Below are 19,970 nucleotides of genomic sequence, written 5' to 3' on the forward strand. Positions count from 1 at the left end.
TACCTCACATTTGCCTTACGGTTGGGGAAAACCTCGGGAAAAATCCAAGTGGGAATTGAACCTGTGCCTGAGCACAACTCCTGATCGGCAGACAATTGCCTTTCCCTCAGCCGACTGAGCTACGCCTGAGCTTACATCGTTATTACGAACTTATACTGTTACTAGATATAATAACTCAAATATTTTGGGTAGGCTAGGGTTCAAAAGACTTTTAAGAGCTTCTACTGCTGTTTACCAGAAGACACTTGTAGGCCTATAGACCTATGCACACAGCGTTATCTTGATAGTGAGGAGGATATCGTCTTTGAAGAGGAGGGAGAAGAGGAAATGTTCCAAACCATATGGTAAGAGTATAATATCTTAATAATGGGACATAAATCTTTTATTTGTTTGTGACGCAAATGCCCCGCGTGTATTTTAGTGATATTCTGGTGGTTTTATTTATATTACTTGGTGACATTTTATTTGATGAGTTGGCAATTCTGCTGTATTGGCTACATTGTGTAGAAGATGGTGGTAGAATATTGTATTTGTTTGTCTTACGGATTTTTTAGAAGATAATATGGCAGGTTCATATGCAGCGGGAAAGAAGAAGCTAACTCAGAATGACTTGCGGCGAATTATGAATGAACAGAAACGTAAATTTTCAGAATCAGTGAAGAAAATAGATTCACCTCTAGCGAAATATCCTTTCAATTGCAGTGCTTTTAGGTTAAGCATTGATTGTTATTTTGAGGATTTTACATATTAATGTATGTATTTTATGTTAATTTATGACATTTTATGACAAGATTTTGGTCATTTCATAGAAACAGTATACTAAATTTCAACTGTTTTGGATAAGCGTATAAACGGGTGGTTTTGTGGGGTTGACACGTCGCAACTGGTAACGCTCAAATGGCTCGTAAGTACTCAATAAAGCCAGCAGCACATAGGTGGCCCTTGCACACATTCAGGAACATTGTTTGTGTAGTTGTAATCAATGCTTGGGTTCTATACAAAGAAGTAAGCAATAATAGATTTCACTTTGTAACTTTTTGCTGAAGCCGACCTGAGGAACTTGCTGAGGTAAATGTTTTGAAGAGGAATGAACAGACTTATGGATGCATAAGTGACAATGATACTGAACTTTCTAAAAACAATAAAAGGAAATGCTGCCAAAAAAAGGAAAATTAGCCTATAAAGAAGGAAAAAGTGCAATCATATGTCATACCTTCAAAATGGATGTATGCAATAAATGCATTGAAAAAGAGTAAAAAAAATTGTCACATGTGTTAACTGTAAATCATACTTTAACTAGTGCTCCTCGCACATTAAAAAAAAAGTAGCTTAAAAAATATATATTTGCCAATAAAATCTGTTAGCCTAAATTTATGTGATGCTGTATATTAATAAAATATAAATATAATTTATAATCAATTATTATTTGTGTAATATATCCCTACTACATGCAACAGTACATATACAAATATTTCTTATATTGCCATGGGACATTTTTGTCCCGTTCGTCATTCTAGAGTGTAAGTGATGTTCAGTCTTTCTAGTATTAATTATACCAAACCTAACCTAACCTGTCATATAATATACACCTAATCTAATCAGCGATACATTCTGGGTAATTACCCCTTAATTATTAATAATATTTTGAAAAATAATTTAAAGTTTTTTTTTTGTATTCTTAGCATAGATCGTAGTATCTTAAGCATGATGTTAGTAAGATGTTCTTCGTGGTTTGCCTTTGTACTCAGTACACCGCTTCTGTGAAACTACCCAGTTGGTCATATTGATTTTCCTTAACACAAACTACGTACACTGATAGCGGACAACTGCTCTGCATTTTATGTGAGTCAATAGTACGTAGTGAGACAATATGGAACATTCATATTAATAGCAAGAAACATCGTGAAAATATTACAAATGTAAAAAGGAAGAAAGAAGAAGCAGTGCAATTTGTTCGTCCACCTTTACCTACAGCACTGCCTGTTAAAAGGCCAGCACAGACTGAAGTTCCTTTACCTCCAAAAAAACTTAAAGGTTTTTTTTCTATTCCTAGCTTATATGTTGGATTTATTTTTATGCGTGACAGATATTTCTTGTATTTTTATATTACCGGTATGTCACTTTTTAATTCTTAAAACTAATTGATAGTGAAAGTAAATTTCTGGTAATACCTGGTAAACATTAAATTCAGGACAATTTATTTGAATGTAATTAAGACAAGTTATATCTTGAATTTGTGCTGCTTAGCCCAGAAATGGCTTATTGGAGAGATGCAGTCTGGTAAATTACCCATAAAACAAAATAATTTACTGACCAATTACTGAATGAGGATCTTTGATGAGCTGCTATTCATAGTCATCATCATCATCATCATCATCATCATCAATAACAGTCTTGGATTAGGCCTCCTGGCCTGTTCTGCTTTCAGAAGAAAGTTGGTCTTTCCATTTCTTTCTTGGTCTTCCGATGTCTCGTTTTCCATGAGGTGTATAGTCCAATAGTCTCTTGGGTAACCTATTGTTGGGCATTCTTAATACATGTTTGTACCAGTTGTTGCGGTAAGACTCTGTAGTCTCCGTAATGGTGGTGATATTCAATTCTGTTCGGATGTCAGCATTCCTTTTATGGTCTTAGCAATCGCATTTCAGCAGGTTCTATTCTTCGAAGTTGCCCTTTCGTTAATGACCATGTCTCTGATCCATATAATAACTTTATAGAATATAAACTGCCATAACTTTAAAGAATTTCAAAATTGTTTCTGGTCGAACTTTCTTTAATAGAGTTGATTTGATTGTTCTTAACAGTTGCTGAAATTTGGCTAGTTTAATATCTACGTCCCTGGAGTTTATATAAGAAAGATTGCAGCCAAGATAGTTGAATGTGTTGACTTGTTCTATATAATTATTGATTGCAATTTTGGATCTTATGTGGTTCTTTCCTTGGAAGGCCATGATTCTGGTTTTATTTATAGAGATTTCCAAATTATAATTTTTTGCTATCTTGTATCGTGTGTATTGCTCTTTGTAAATTGTCTTCAGAATTTGCTAAAATTATCTGATCATCTGTGTAAAGTAATGTGTTAAGTGGGAAGTTGTCAATCATAAAATTTGTGAGCAATTCGTCTTCCCAATTTTTGGTAATGTTATTTATATAAATATTAAATAAGGTGGATGACATTGTGCAGCCTTGTTTTACTACTTGATTTATTGTTCTTGCTTCCTTGCTTAAAGTGTTATTTACTTTTAATTTGATTTTTGTGTTTTTGTACATATTCTTGATTGTGTAAATTAAATGTTGGGGTATTCCCATTTCAACTAAAGCATCCCAAAGTTTTGTTCTGTCAACTGTATCGAATGCCTTATGGTATTCAATGAATGCCAAGTGCGTTGTTATATTAAATTCTTTATGTTTCTCAATAATTTGTGCTAATGTGAAGACGCCTTCTATGCAGGATCGATTTTGTCTGAATCCATTTTGTTCTTCTCTAATTAATGTCTCTGTGATTTTATTTAATCTGTTTTTAATTAATTTTGCATATATTTTGTATCTGGAATTTAAAAGACTGATGCCTCTGTAATTATTGCAGTCTTTGCGGTTTCCTTTTTTGTGGATTGGTACTACCATTGATTCCGTTCACTCATCTGGTATTTGTCCAGATGTCTAGCATATGTTAAGAAAATCTAGAAATTTATGTAAAAAGCTTTTAGGAGCATGCTTGAATAATCCTGTATTAATTCCGTCAGAGCCAGGCACTTTTCGGCTTTTACATTTGTTAATTATTACTGATTCTAATTCTTCTATAGGCTACTGATAAGGTCAACATTGCTGTCATTGCTATTCATAGTATTGTTTCATTTTCTGTTCTTTTTCAATTAACAAGTCCCTGTTTTTTAATAAGTAAATTTGGGTTTCAAATAATTTTATTGAATGAGCAAGGGATATTGGTACAAATGTTCATACAGGAAACATGAGAATATACTGATTTATTGAAATCCTCTGTTCTCAAGTGAGGTTGACCAAGGTGTTTAAGAAATTAGAACAAAGTATTTTAAATACAGAAAAACATAAGTAGAACATGAAAAGAGTAGTAAATAATAAAATTAATAATAATAATAATAATAATAATAATAATAATAATAATAGAACAAATAACAAAAGCAAACAAATAAAAGAATGTGAAATTAATTACATACAATATGTAAATGATACTGTAGTCTTGTACAGAATCCTTGAGTATCTGCTTTAGAATTTTATGTATGTCGAAACTAGGAATTTTTAATGGTTTCATCAAATCAAGGGTAAACTTGGAAACAGAATCTCGAGCTCCAAAAAGCACTTCTTAAACAGCCCAATTCGAAATGGGGATGTTGTAACAAGCTGCCAAGAAAGGAAGACAGAGCTCGTATATATTTTTATTTTCTTCTGCATGGTGTGTTAAGGAATTTGAGTAAGTAAATAAGGATTTTCCTCTGCATTAGTGGATTTATTAAAAATTGTCTTTATTGATAATAACCACACTTTCTGCTAGACACATTGGACTATTGAAATGTGGGTAAGATATGAGGTGCGAAATGCAATACATAAACGAAACTTGTGCTTTTTTACTGTCTGTATTTTCTTTTTTACAAAAAAAGATCGTATGAAATCACTGTGTGTGTGCGTGGTTTTTTTTTTTTTTTTCATAAAGTACAAGTATTTGTTTTGATATATGTTTGGTCTTGTGTCAGTTCTTTTCAATTGAATCTGATATGCATATCAAAGGTAATTACATTTTAATTCGTATGTGTGGTGTTAAAACTATGAATCTATTTACTTTGCTTCAAATATTATTTTAAATGTATGATATTAGTGTAAATATTTCAATGACATTCTTTTAAATTGTATTGTCAGGAATTCTAAAGAATGCTCCGCCTGCTAAAGTGCCAGATGACTTCTTTGATTCGGGTAATCACGTGGCAATAAAAGAAATTAGTCAACACGAGATTGTCGAACCTGAAGATACAAAAAACACGAACACAGACAGTGATGATTCTGCACCTTCTCCACCATCACAAATACCTAAAACTGTTGTCTCCAGTCAAGAGGAGACACTGCCTGAAGGCTTCTTTGACGACCCTTTACTGGATGCCAAGGTAAGTTTCACACATATACTAATAATTCTTCATTTCAATTTTTTGGATTGTGTCAGGTCACCAGCATTCCATTGCAGAATCTTGAGCTTTTTTTTTGCCTAAAGTTGCTCTAGCCAGAGATTGTAGATTTTCTTGCTAAAAAAGGCACTGGTTTACGTAAACAACTACCCATTGAAGCAGTAAAGCTCGAAATACAAAGGACAATGACCATCTGTACACAGGTCATGATTGTTTGGCAGCTTATCTCTATACAATGTCTCTCTACCCATCACTATAATGTAAAACCAATGAAGTAAAGAATATGGGCCATCTCAAGTGTCAAGTCATTACAAAAGCTGATGCCGATGAAAATTCTCAGCTAGAGAAATATTATTGAAATGTAAGACGATAAATGGAGGACATTCAAAACCAAGGACGTTAGCAAACAACAACAAAAACATAATTCTTCGTTTTCTTCTTCCACTCTTTATCAGCATAACCACTGCCACCACCTTCTCCTCTTTTTTTCCAAAGGTAATACATTATTAAAAGACAACTGGAAAGATAAACTTTTCTCCATGTTTTCACCATCACCACTTGCTTCTGTTGCCTCTGCCACCTTTGCCTGTCATCCTATTCTTCCTTTTCTCCTGGTCTTTCCAAGAAAGGAATTGAAACGGTAAATTTTCCTCTCCCCCCTCCTATTCCTTTTTCTTCATCCTCTTATCTTCTTCATTTCTTCCACAAAAAAGGGCAATTGAAACGGTAAATTTTCCTCCTCCTTGTCCTTACAATTAATTTCTTCTTCATCATTATCATTATCATGATCTTCTTCTACGCATCATCCTCCTCCTCCTTAAACATTATAAATACATAAAACAAGAAATTAAAGGCAATTAGAAAGGTAAATATCCTCGTCTTCGTTTGCACTCTGTGATTAGTTCTGTCTTCTCATGACGTACTATTTATCTCACTTTAAATCTTTCAACATCTTTCCTTGCTCTTGATTTATAAGTTATATGAAAGTCATTTTTGAGTGCAATTTTTTTTTCATATTCTCTCTCTGGAAGTTATTGTTCTCTCTACCCTTAAATTGCAACTTCTAACATAATTTACAAGTCATTGTAAGAATTTCTGTTTCATGTAGTTAAGATTCATGTTTGCTAAATTATGTACAGGCTCGCAATGTTGAGTATAAAGATCCAATTGAAGAGGAATGGGAGAAATTCCAAAAGGAAATGAAGGAAGAAAATACAGTCTCTGCACAAATCATTGCTGAGGATCAGGAGGAAGCAACAGCAGAGCGGCAAATTGACGAGATTGATGAGCAGATGCGGAATTGGTCCAGGTAAAGAAAATCTGTCCAGTCATATGTAAGATCTAACATTTGAGATTGTCCACACCTGTGGAGTAATGGCTAGCGTGTCTGGCCGCGAAACCAGTTGGCCCGGGTTCGATTCCCGGTCGGGGCAAGTTATCTGGTTGAGGTTTTTTCCGGGGTTTTCCCTCAACCCAATACGAGCAAATGCTGGGTAACTTTCGGTGCTGGACCCCGGACTCATTTCACCGGCATTATCACCTTCATCTCATTCAGACGCTAAATAACCTAAGATGTTGATAAAGTGTCGTAAAATAACCTACTAAAAAAAGAAAAAACATTTGAGATTTCATAGGAATATACGTTTGCAGCATCACTGATATAAAAATAGAATATACAATAGGTTTGATGATGAATCATCATATCATATTCTACTGTATTGTTCAGATTTAAGCGAGATTAGATATAGATGTCTTGGGAGACACATACTGTCTCCCGAGGACATTCAGGAAACCAAACCTAGTATTATCATCAAATTGACCAAATGCTACAGTCTCCGGGTTGATTTCTAGGTTATGGGGCGCACAATGAGCCATCTATGTCCAGGTGCGTCAGTAGATGACTATGTCCTAAGTAAAGAAGTGGTTTTGGCTTTGGGGTCTGTACTTTTGTCTGTCTGTGTGCACTAATTTCTCCTAAACTACTGGACAAATTTTATTAAATTTTAGTACCTACAAGGTGTGTAAGTAAAGTAATGAGACTGATTTTTTTCTTCACCTGTTTTATTCCAACAACATTACAATTGAACATTGTCCCCTTTAAGTAATTGCCTTGTAATGCCACACAGCACTGGAGACAGTTCTTCCACTCCTCATAGCTGTGCTGGAACTCGGATACTGGAATAGCCTTCAGCTGGTTGGTTACAGCCATTTGAAAGTTGTCCAGAGGCCCCAAAACGACGTCCCTTGAGGTCTCGGGAAGAGGAAAGAGTCACAAGGACTCAAGTCGGGGGAATAAGGAAGCTGAGGAGTCACTGGCCAAAAAACAGTTTACTGAAATTGCTGTGTGACAAGGCGCATTGTCGCGATGCAACACCTAGTTGTTTTTTATGTTTGGTCTCACACGCATGATCTTTTTGCGAAGTCTTTCAAGGACCTCACAGTAAAAGTGTTAATAATTAACCCCTTGGCGTGGAGGCACAAACTCTTTGTAGATGATACCCTAGCTATAAAAAATCATTCTGACTGTCAACCAATGAGGCCGAAGAGAAAAAGACCTTTGGGGAGGCCAAGACGTAGATAGGAGAATAATATTAAAATGGATTTGAGGGAGTTGGGATTTGATGGTAGGGACTGGATTAATCTTAAGGGTGGCAATGAACCTCTGTGTTCTCTAAAAACCATTTGTAAGTAAGTCAATATTACTTCATTGGTGGCACTTGAACTGTTGCTTTTAGAACAGGACATAGTGAAACTTCCCTCTAACCCGTATACAGTGAAACCTCTCATTTACGGACATCGAAGGGACGTAACAATCTGTCCGCATCTGGGAGGTGTCCTTTATTGGGAGGGAGGCTCCCCAGTCTAAAAGTAAATTTATAATATGCATTATGTATCCCTTCACGCTTTAAATGAAATGTATTACTGTAGTTTAATTCTAAATACAGTATACTACAGTAAATACTTTGCATCTTTAACTACAGTAGATAAGATCGAAAAAGGAAAGTACAATACTGTGCCATGCAATTTTATTCTAGGTCTACAGTTATGCAGTACTGTAATTTACGGTTTTCAAATAAATCTTTATGTTCAGGTGCGATGCCTCTTGAAACCGAACAACTGATTGAAGTGAAGAGAATAATCCTACTGACCCTATCATGTGTCGAATACAATTTCACGATCGCGGAAACCTTGGACCCATCAGACAGGTTAAATTTTATGATTTTGTTTATCCATCCACTTCCAGCTAACAAGGGGTAGCCGGCTGGGCTAGTTGTAGCCTACGAGACCCTTATTGTCTTCTTTCATGTTAAGGAATTTCTGCACTACATTTCCTATTTTTGTAACATAGGTCTTGAAATCCAAGTTCTGTCCGCAGTCAGGAGGTAAAGCAAGCTTTAGGACTGAGAGTGTCCATAAATGTAAACGAGAGTTAAATTTATCATTATTTCTATATTATTTCAGTTGGGACATAAAAATCTGTCCGTATATGAGGAGTGTCCTTAAGGAGAGGTTTCACTGTACATATTACTAGCTATTTGTCATGATGTGATTAATATACTTGTACTGATGAATTCATTATTTTTATGTTACTTGATTAGGGTGCTGGATCTGGAGCTTAAGAAGGAGGCAGTGGTGAAAGCTGTAGGAGACAAGAGCACAGCTGGTGATGTTGATGATGATGCCTCCAGTGCAGATGAAATTGAGTTTGATGAATATCTGGACTGGAGAGCCAAGAAGTCATACAAATGAACTTCGCCGTACAGTGTAAATCATTTTCTTGTCGAAACTTTTCCATTTTGTGCTTTAAATGCTGAACTGTAATTCTTATATAATATATTTTGATGTTCATATTGTACAGTTGTTATAAAAAAGTGATAAATAATTGTTTTTGAAACAAACTTGTTATTTTTGTTATCTATCCCATAACCTTCTATACACTTACAGCCCACACATAACTCTCAGATAAATTCTTGCCAGAGAGATTAAGATTTAGTTCCTGAGAGATGTGGAATATAGTGGATTGAGTAACTGTGTGATATATTTTCTGTTAGTGCTATTTCTTATGCCATTCTTCCATTACTCCTTTATTATTGTCAGACCATTATGTCGATGATTCACAAAATTGAGTAATTTAAAAATGTCTTTATATAAATAGTTATTTGCAGTGAAGGCTCCTGGATATTAGTCATGGTGAGACTCAGTTATAAAAGTTAAAGTCAATTTAAATATTAAATTTCCGAGTGAAAAACAATTAGAACGCGCTTTACTTACCTTACTTATTCGAAATGGAATTCAATATAGCATTTCATCTTATAAAGCTTGTCAATGACTAGTTCATTGAAGTCGGGAATTTCAGCTACCACTGTGTTTTCTATTGACAACATTTCGAGTGCATTTAATGTGTCCTCCATCCTCCCCCATATGATTCCTTAAATAATGTAATTATCACTTTTAAGGTTTAGAAACACCTCTCAGTTTTTGAACTGGATATTGGCAATGTAACATCCCTGATGATCAGGACTATTATTTTAAAGTGTTTTTCCAGTATATAGAAAACTGTGCGTCGGTACTTTTGACATAGTACTGTCATACTTCGTAACCTTCAAACCAGCTCTATCTGCATCAGTGGGAGGTTCTGCCATTCTCCCTAGAGTTGGTGCTGATATCGCTCCAGCAGTCGACAGCAGAAATACTTTTCAGCAGACTTTCTAGCAATTCAGGATTGCTGTTCCACCATTCGTGGATACTCTGACCTCTAGCATTTGAAAGTGGAATTATACGCTAACGGAGCACATGCACGCAGAAAAATAGACCACAGAAATTCGCTCAGTGTCCATTCTTCATACTTCCTATTCGTTGGTTTTTACCAGCAGTTTTGCTACACTGCTGAGTGGACGCAGTTTAAATTACATGGAAGTTATGGAGTGGCAATACCGGTATTTATGATTTGGTGGCTTTGGTGTCCTTATGTTTTAATATCTTAGTTGTTATAGGTGTATTCGAATAGAGATAATTTTTCTCTTTTTAAGATGTACAGAGCATTCAGTATTTTATTTTCTGATTGAAAGGAATTTGGGCAAAAAATATACTCGGGTAACTCTCTTAAAGAAAGAAGCCATAATTTTATATTGCTATTCCAAAATATTCGACATGATGGACTCATTTGAATTGAGTCTGTTTGCTGACATGGTTATGGGGTGAAGGGTAGCATTGCACTTATAGTCATGGCAACGTGATGTCACACGTTGAAAAATGTTTGAGTCCAAATGTTAATGTGTTACTGCCTAATCTCCTCTACATATGCTGAACATGGAGAAGCACAACTTGGATACTGAAATTACTAAATTAGTTGTTGAGCAAGTGCATATAGAGTGTGTTTGCTATTTTTTGCAAAGAGGATGATGCCCTAGAGACACCATTCAATAGCTGCCACTGGCTACCTACCTGTCTGTGTATCTTCCAGGTCATATCTTCTCTCTTTACTGTTGCTCTTGGTAGCGTAGTTGGTATAGCGCTGGCCTTCTATGCTCGAGGTTGTGGGTTCGTTGCCGGCCGAGGTCGATGGCATTTAAATGTGTTTAAATGCGACAGGCTCATGTAAAAGAACTCCTGAGGGACAAAATTCCGGCACACCGGTGATGGTGATACAGTAGTGTGCAAATTAATCCGAACAACGTAATTACTTATGCAAAAACACTCAAACGGGATAAAAAAAGGATCTAAGGCATACCTCAGTAATCTATGTGGCCTCCCTTGTTCCTAATAACAGCTCTGAGACGATTTGGCATGGATTCCACTAATTTCCTACAAATATTCTTCATTTCTTCATCGCGAAATCATACACCAATGAGGGCAGAAATCATCTTCTCCATTGTAGAACAATCCATTTTTTGCATTCTTCTTTTGCAAATTGACCACAAGTTCTCAATGGGGTTGATGTCGGGTTAGTTGCCTGGCCAGGGGAGTACCTGAATATTCTTCTTGTTGAAGAATTCTGTAGTTTTTCGAGACGTATGGCATGGTGCCAGGTCTTGTTGGAACACACCTCTGCCATCCGGAAATGATTTTTGCAGCTGGGGTACGATTCTGGTTTCCAATAAGTGAATATATTTGTCAGAATTCATCATTCCCTTGATAGGTATTAATGCTCCAGGCCCTTCATGTGTAAAACAACCCCAAAACATTACTTTAGGGGGTTATTTGGGTGCTTATTGGAGATGAGCTGCTGTTACTTTTTCGGATCCATTCTGTACATAAGAAACACGGTGGCCGTGGACCTCGAAATGAGACTCATTAGAAAAAAGTACATTCTTCCAGTCATTCACTGTCCAGTGTTGATGTAATTTTGCCCACATAAAGCGTTTTTTGCACATAACAAGGGTTAGCAGTTGCTTCTTAATAGGCTTACGAGCCCTTCGTCCAGCTTCCAAAAGGCTACGCCACACTGTTGTGACGTGAATATTCGTCCCAGTGGTAGCCATTAACTCGCGGGTTAAGTCAACAGCAGTTAGTCTAGGATTTAATTTACTTTTCCTGGCAATTAAACGATCATCTGCAGGTGAAGTCTTCCGGCCACAGTTTCCTTTTTTCTGGGGTGTGATGGATCCAGTCTCCCTGTATCGTTTTATGATCGAATTAACAGTAGCCAAACCGATGTGACACTCTGCAGCAATTTGCCTCTGTGTCATAGAAGAATGTTCTGTTAATGTTATAATTTTAGACCGTTTTCGTGGAGTTGTATCCATTTGTGAAGACGACAGAATGTACACAGGATTGCAGTATTAAGTCTTCAACACAACTGAAATGCTTATAAGTACAAAACGACAGGCAAAATGTCACATATTATAAAAAAAATAATAACGACAGACCTTCAACAATGGAATTACACATACTACAGATGTCAATTAAAGCGGTATGAGCAGCTATGAGGCCAACAATGACAGAAAATGTAAAAATATGTCGTGTTCGGATTAATTTGCACGCTACTGTATAGCCTCTGCAGTTGTGAGCATTGCTAAATAAAGCATAATTTAAAAATTTCTCTCCTTACTTATTACTATAATTATTAATGCTGTTACTGAGGGTGACCCAGATATGAGCTTTTTATAGTAGCTTTTTTGACATTGAATAACATTAATCTGTGAGCCTGTATTAGGCACAAAAGTTACACTGGCACAGGTCATTATTGATCGTCAAACCTATATGTAAATTAAAGAATGAATAGCTTTCTATCTAGGTAATTAATTTTATTCCACAATGAATATTTTGTACATTGTTACAGAATTATTGGAAACATGTAACAATTTTCGTTCATTTTCCATCTTCAATCGCTTGTCATGCCTGAAGTAAAAGAATTGGATATAATATACATATACATACAAATGTTATATCGCTATTTGTTTGGAATACCTAAGATATGTGTGTGCATGTCTGTATATGTCACATCTTAGGTATTCCAAACAAATAGCGATATAAAACTTGCATATATTGCAAATAGTAAAAAATCAGGTATAGCTAATCGATCATCAACATAAGAAAACTGAAATTCAACAGGAGTAATATGCATTCCAAGCAATATTGATGTAAAGCAGAACATGTAGTATTACAAACTGTAGTCCACACCTGTGGAGTAACGGCTAGCGCGTCTGGCCGCGAAACCAGGTGGCCCGGGTTCGATTCCCAGTTGGGGTAAGTTACCTGGTTGAGGTTTTTTTCAGGGTCTTCCCTCAACCCAATATGAGCAAATGCTGGGTAACTTTAGGTGTTGGACCCCAGATTCATTTTACCGGCATTATCACCTTCATCTCATTCAGACGCTAAATAACCTAAGATGTTGATAAAGCATCTTAAAATAACCTACTACAATAAAAAAATAAATTACAAACTGTAATTGTTGATAACTCTTTGTTATATTGAAACAGACTGTGAAGTTGTCTGCTGTGACATCATCTACTCTACAGATAAGATATATTAGCGTGAAGCAAATGTGCAGAGTACATGCGCGAATATAGTGTAATATTTAATGAAATTCAAAACAGACATATAAGAATATTAAATAATATTATTCAACGGTAACTGGGAAATCGAGACTCCTGTGATTGTTTTAATTTTCTTTTCTTCTGATACTATTCAAACATTTTTAAAACATTAGGCATTGGTTTCTAATTAGAGCTGTCAATTGATTAAAAATTTGATCAGTTAACCAGATGCCTTTAATCGATTAATCGAATTTTGATCGATTTTAAACAGTGTAAAGTTGAACACTTGTTTTGTTGTTGTTTAGTCAACTGTCCGAAGACAGATTTAAACCTCGTAAGTAACACCAATAAGGCATTACTCATGAGGCAACTAGGCCAGGAGATAATGTGATAGGCTGGCCAGTTCCTTTCCCCCACCAATGCATACATAACGATTAGCTACATATTCCACTAATCAGACTTCAGATGCATACAAATAATTGTTCTTCCTCTGACACATATCATCAAGTGAGATATACTGCCTGATAATAGATAGGCTACCAGGTGTCCGGGTTATCCCAGACATGCTCTAGTTTTTCACCTGTCTGGGTATGTCCAGAGGGATTTTACTAAATCGCCAGGCATGGTTTTTTTATAACATTTTGCACTTTAAAAACTCATTTAGACAATTTCGAAAATAATTATAGCCAATACAAGGACAGAAACTGTATTTTTACAGATGGAGAAGTTGGTGTTACTGAAATGCAGTGAATATATGAAGGGTTTTGATTAATTAGTTTGCAGTCTGAAAAAGTATGTTAAGAATAAAAAGAGTAAGGGTACATTAAGAACAAAGGACACACTATCTCATCATATTTAGTTAAGGTATTTAGCAATTCTGTGAGTAGCGAAGTTTACTCAAAACTACTTAAACTGGTTCAGTTCTTATATGTGATTCCAGTTCATAATGCATTACTGAAAGAATATTTTATTCTCTTTAATATAGAGCTAGTAGTGGACAAGAGAACAGAATAGTCTACTCTATTACGAGTGTCATATTCGTGCAATATAACTCAAAAGATGAACTGTAATGAACAGCATAGAAGAATTTAATTCCGAATTTAGTATGTAAGAATTAGAACAGGCAATTTCAGTTTTAAAACTGAAGAAACAACCAGGCCAAGATAAAATTTTAACTGAATTTCTCCAAGACCTTAAAATGGAAGCTAAGAAGGCCTGTCTTCAGCTCTTCAATCAAATATGCGCAACTGTTGTCCCTTGCGTGTGTAAAAGATCAATTATGTTTCCTATTTTGTAATCTAAACAACTATTTAACATATCCAGTTATCATTCTAAATGTCTAACAAGGAACCTCGTTAAAACAATTCTTGTATCATAGATATTGTTTCCCATGAAATTCGTGTAGTACCAGTAGTTGTTTTACATATTGAGGTAGTTCTGCTGGGACATGAAGGCGAACTATTTGTTATGTTGATGATAATAATAGGCTACCCTGGAAAGCAGAAACTTTTTCAGAAGCAAGAAGGCAAAGCAAGTGCTTCGGCTTATTAGCAGAGGCTTTGGTGTGATTGTTAGATTGCACGTTTTATTTACAATAAAAAAAAATCAAGCTCATATTCAGCAAAGGACATTTTTGTAATATGTACAGTGAATTAAATTTTTGTGCTAAATAAAACTATCTGAATTGTGTTCCTTTGTAAGTGATAGGTACTGATATGCTTTGCTTTTAGAATTAAATAAATGAACAATTAGATATGTCTACAGCATATTATTGTATTTATTTGCAAAAGCCAGTGGAGAAACTCTTAAAAAGCTTTTGAACCTTAGCCTACCCAAAAACATCCTAGTAACATTAGGCCTATAAGTTCGTAATAACGATGTATCGTAACACTTTGTTTAACTCCGATCCTTCCACATATTAAGTTCATTGTTGACAGCCATTCTCCCGGTCGGGGCAAGTTACCTGGTTGAGGTTTTTTCCGGGGTTTTCCCTCAACCCAATATGAGCAAATGCTGGGTAACTTTCGGTGCTGGACCCCGAACTCATTTCACTGGCATTATCACCTTCATATCATTCAGACGCTAAATAACCTAGATGTTGATACAGCGTCGTAAAATAACCCAATAAAAAAATTGACAGTCATTCCAGCATCTGAGAGTTCATTGTGAGGTGGTGCTTGTGACCACAAGCTTCTGAAGGCATGGCTGCTACCTTGGTTCATAAGCTTAAGGGGGGACTGGGGAGGGGATATCAATTCACTACATCTCTGTGCTAAATGAGGCTAGCCTTGTAGCCTATTGTCACAATAATACGTCATGCTTTATTGGTGTTCTTTACCGACCGATGGAGTAGGAGAAGGTGACGAACAGTTATTAAGAGGTAAATTGACAAATAGAAACTCTATCAGAAATAAAGTAGATTCAATCAAAACTATAGATACTGAACGAAACTACCTACTAAGAGATAGGCATCAGCAAAGACTAAATTTTCCTAAAATTAGAAACACTTATTATTAAATATATTAGATAAGCAGACAGGTTTTGAAAATAAGATAGAATTACGTCAAGGTTTTAAAATAATAAAAATTGAAAATAGAGAATTAAGGCAGTTATTAATGTATTCAGATAGCTATATTATTTAGTAAAGGTTCAGAAGATAATTTTGACTTTATAAATTGCTTTACTAATATGTCTTAATTTCAATAATAATGCATTTATAATAAATTTAGTAGGCATTATAATAGTAATGAATTGATAATGAGTACATGCGACACAATAATGAAACTAAATTGAGGTTGATTATGTAAGCAACTTGTCAAGTTTGTTTTTAAGCAGGTATGCGGTAGTCTTCATTGAAGTTACGCAAACATTTCTGGACAAGGAAATATTGTAAGAAATAAAGGCAACCTACATATAGAATGTATCGAGTCAGCTAATTCAGGTTCATGACTTACAGTATGTCGACATCTGATCACCTAATTGGAATAATAAGTTATTATTAAAGTAAGACCTAAATAATTACAATTAAATTGTGAAAAGGAGCAGATAAAATAAGGTTTAATGTCTTAATGGTTATCACGATTGGTTTAAACATGCACTAAAACCAGACGTAAGTGCAAGTTTGAACCAATAAATTATTGAGATTTGCAATAAAATAAGGAGTCTAGGATATTGTATATTTAGTATGTAGAACTACATTTGTTTATAGATCTTTTGTTATATTATTAAGTTTTGTACTTGTGAACTATATCAATAAATCAATATGTCAATATGTCAATATTGGTGTTCTATGAATGAGCTGTGTTGTTAAGCTTTAGTTTAATCAAAAGTGCATGCACGTGTGTGTTACATATTAATTTTGTGTAAAATGGCTCATACTGAGAGAACATTGAGGTCATTATTATTTATTTGTAGAATTGAAAGAGAAACTGTTTAGTTGGACGTATGAAACAAAATGTGCTTACAAAGATAGGAGATACGATTTACATATCAAAATAGCGGATGGAGGAAGACAACATAGAAATTTTCAATTTTCGTGATGTAAGAAATATCATTGGCTGACAAGGTGCTCTGAGACAAATAAGTTATAATGTTATATCTGTATTCTGTTTGAGGGTGAAAATGAGTGTTCGTCATCTTCTTGTGGGGTCTGTGTCACAAAAAATATTTTGATAGAAAAGCCGAGAAACATCTTCTTTATAAAAAGATGTAAGATAAACAGATTTTTTCAGCCTGCCCAGTATTTACACCTTAGCTTCGTCACTGACAAAAGCAACAATAAATATTTTACTACAAATAATCTAATTACTAGGCTACTGTTGCTACTACCACTAAGACTACCATTGCTATCACTACTACTACTGGGTGTTCAGTTCAAAGTGTGTCATGGCTCGCTGTATGCCATCATATGGCTAGTCGATGAGCCTAGAGAATTCAATCTTCCTACACTTCTGCAGAGGTGTATAACCTATGTGTCAGAGAAGTTGCCTAGCAAGTACGGCGTTCATTCTGAAGAGTACTTACCGATACGTACAGTAACACCGGCAGTGGCAGGAATGTGAACTGTTTGGAAACATGTACTGAGGTGGGTTTTTTCCTTGCTGTCGGGATATGGGGAGAGGGTTAAGACGATTACTTACGTGTTTGTTGACATTAACTTCGACGGACAACATGAACACGGAGCATTTGATTTGTACTGTGGAATGTTACCGTACGCAACCAATAACAAATACCCTGCATACGACTTGGCCGCGCAAAACACAGTTCGAAAGAGGTTATGGTAGCACACAGACAGTACAGACCGCCATCTGTTGCTACGACGTTCAAGTTATACTGTACACGTTCTCAAGTTCAGATTGAACGCCTTGATTAATAGGCAACTTCTCTGACATAAAAGCTGAAACTCGCAACAAATCGCTGACTCACAACAGTGACGTCATGACACACTTTGAAATGAACACCCAGTACAAATACTCCTGTATGTTCTGGAGAAAATAACCTACCTGTGTTTGACTCTTGATAGGGTATTGGTTTTGATAGTTGTATTCTGGTATATGATAAGTTTACATTTTAGAACATTTTGATAACTCAAAGATGCGTCATTCCATAGAAAATTTTAAGAATATGCCAGTGAAGTCATGAATTCTTAATATAATAATGTTATTATAAAAATAAATTAAACTGCCAACTATGACCGCCATATCATTAATGTTTTAGTCATACAGATGACTGACAAATGGGTGGCAGTTACATGATATCCATAATTTGAAATATTCTAGACACTCTATATGAAGTGTCATCAAAACTAAAGAGATCTATTGTAAACCTGAACAGCCATATTTTAATATCTTAAAGACTAATTCGAATAATATTAAGGGATGCTCATAAAAACGCTTCATTGAAAAAAAAGAAATAGTTTTATATTTGAATGCAACACATAGGCGGAGAGAGAACCGTTTCCTTGGGGGGGGGGGGAGGGGGAAGCAGAACCACAGAATCCTGATATAACGAGATTATGGGGGACATCATTTATCTTCTCCCTCCATTATAGCTTGACCATGGTACAGTACATAGAATATGATCATTTAATAAAGGTATTGTAAAATAAAGTAAAATTGTAACAACATATATTTATTTACTAAAGCTTCCACAAATTAGAGGCTGCCATTAGACAAAGCATACAAAACAATACGAGAACAAATAGATGATGAAAGATAACAGAGTAAGAAAAAAAGTAAACAAGTACCGTACACAAACAAACAAACAAACAAACAATGGCAGTTTACAGAATAAAAAAAAAAGTTACAAGTAAAGAAGCAATGAAAGCTAATAAGAGAAAAAAAATGATAATGGTGCGTCAGTTTTTTCAGTACACTGAATTAGAGTCCATATATACATTTTACTTTTTTTTTCTCTTGTAAGAAAGAGGGACCCGAAGGCTTGCACTACAGCCTGAGGCTTATTGTGCTTACCACTCCTATGTATTTCTTACTCCTTTGAGTTGTCCAAACATTATTTGTAAGGAAATGTTTGATTACAAAATCTAGGTACCCAGCAGTATGATTGTTAGGAGAGAGTGTGAATGATTTTGGAGCTGAAAACGGACACACAATTTGAGGAATATGTTGTTGTTGTTGTCTAGTGCCTTGCATCTGGCAATGAAGCCATTAGCAGTCGTGCTTTCCAATACTTTTGAACTGTAGTTTCTTCTGATCTTAATGCTTCACAGGTCTTCAAGTGATCTTCATTCATTTCTGCTGGATCGTTACACAGGACACATATTGGTGAAGCTGAGATACCTATTCTGTAGAGATGACTTGCTAGATAGTCATGATTTGTCAATAGTCTGAAGGCTGCAACTGCTGTTTTCCTTGGTCTCTGGGGGATTATATCTGGGTTGGAAAGTAGTGTAATCCATTTTTTGTCTTTAGCGGGAAAATTTTGTAGTGATCAAGCGTTTTATTGAGGAATATGAGAAATTAAATTTGGACTTTTGTTTTATTGTTGTGCCTTTCTTGGCAAGTGTGTCTGCGGTTTCATTCATTCATTAATGAAGTATATATAGGCTATACTTTATATTCCTCAGTGATATAGTGTTGAAAGTTTGTAATCAAGATACATAATTTGATTAAATGGCGATCTTACTCGTGTTAATTTCAAGTGTTAAAAGTAGTGTACGAAAGATTCAACATGGACATAATTTGAGGTTTGTAGGATTATTTGTATAGCTAATACCATGTCTGATGAAAATTAGAGGACTTAAGAAGGTAGAATGTACCGGTATTCTCTGTCAGTAATTGTTTGAGAGAACAGGAGAAGGTTTGATTAATTTCTAGTGATAACAAATAAAAGCTGGGTGTTTCATAAGACAATTATTGCTGAGGAAAATGGAAGGTTGGTTAGTTGAGTTAATTTCATAAAATTAGGGTACGGTACCTCATAAGACAGTAATTGCTTAAGAAATTAGAAGGAAAGTTAGTTGGGTTAATTTCCATTGACAGCAAATAAAACACTCGATACTTCATAAGACAGGATTTTTATTAAAAGTAAATTAAGTGATACATTGTACATACTGTATTGAATAACAGCAGTAAGTATTTTGTATGTGGAAATATAATAAATGCTACAGGCTACAGTTTACATATTGTTCTGAAAGACAGGAATACAGTGTGGGTTCAGTTGGCATTTCAGAATAGTTCATTTAACTTTATCCTTTCCGATTAACTTGTGTATTTTTTTAAATGTCATCTTTTTTCCCCATTCTTCCTCTATGTTGTTTACTACTCTACAGACAGAAATCGTAGAAAAAGAGTTCTCCTGCTTCTCATAAGTTTACTTCTTC

General features: G+C 35.2%; 1 protein-coding gene across 1 annotated transcript; it reads left to right on the top strand.

Moving 5' to 3' along the window:
- Positions 1–504: 504 nt before the first annotated feature.
- On the top strand, positions 505–9,049 carry LOC138703072 (zinc finger protein 830). The gene is made up of 5 exons (XM_069830634.1): positions 505–684; positions 1,808–2,034; positions 4,891–5,132; positions 6,290–6,459; positions 8,750–9,049. The coding sequence occupies exons 1-5, from the start codon at positions 563–565 to the stop codon at positions 8,898–8,900; spliced, it is 912 nt and encodes a 303-aa protein (XP_069686735.1). The 5' UTR covers positions 505–562; the 3' UTR covers positions 8,901–9,049.
- Positions 9,050–19,970: the final 10,921 nt, after the last annotated feature.

This window comes from Periplaneta americana, chromosome 1 (assembly GCF_040183065.1).
Source record: "Periplaneta americana isolate PAMFEO1 chromosome 1, P.americana_PAMFEO1_priV1, whole genome shotgun sequence".
Taxonomy (NCBI): Eukaryota; Metazoa; Arthropoda; class Insecta; order Blattodea; family Blattidae; genus Periplaneta; species Periplaneta americana.

Coding starts and splice junctions, on each gene's coding strand:
- LOC138703072 (XM_069830634.1), top strand. CDS start 563: ATGGCAGGTTCATATGCAGCGGGAAAGAAGAAGCTAACTCAGAATGAC. Junction 5,133..6,289: donor ACCCTTTACTGGATGCCAAG/GTAAGTTTCACA, acceptor AATTATGTACAG/GCTCGCAATGTTGAGTATAA. Junction 6,460..8,749: donor CAGATGCGGAATTGGTCCAG/GTAAAGAAAATC, acceptor TTACTTGATTAG/GGTGCTGGATCTGGAGCTTA.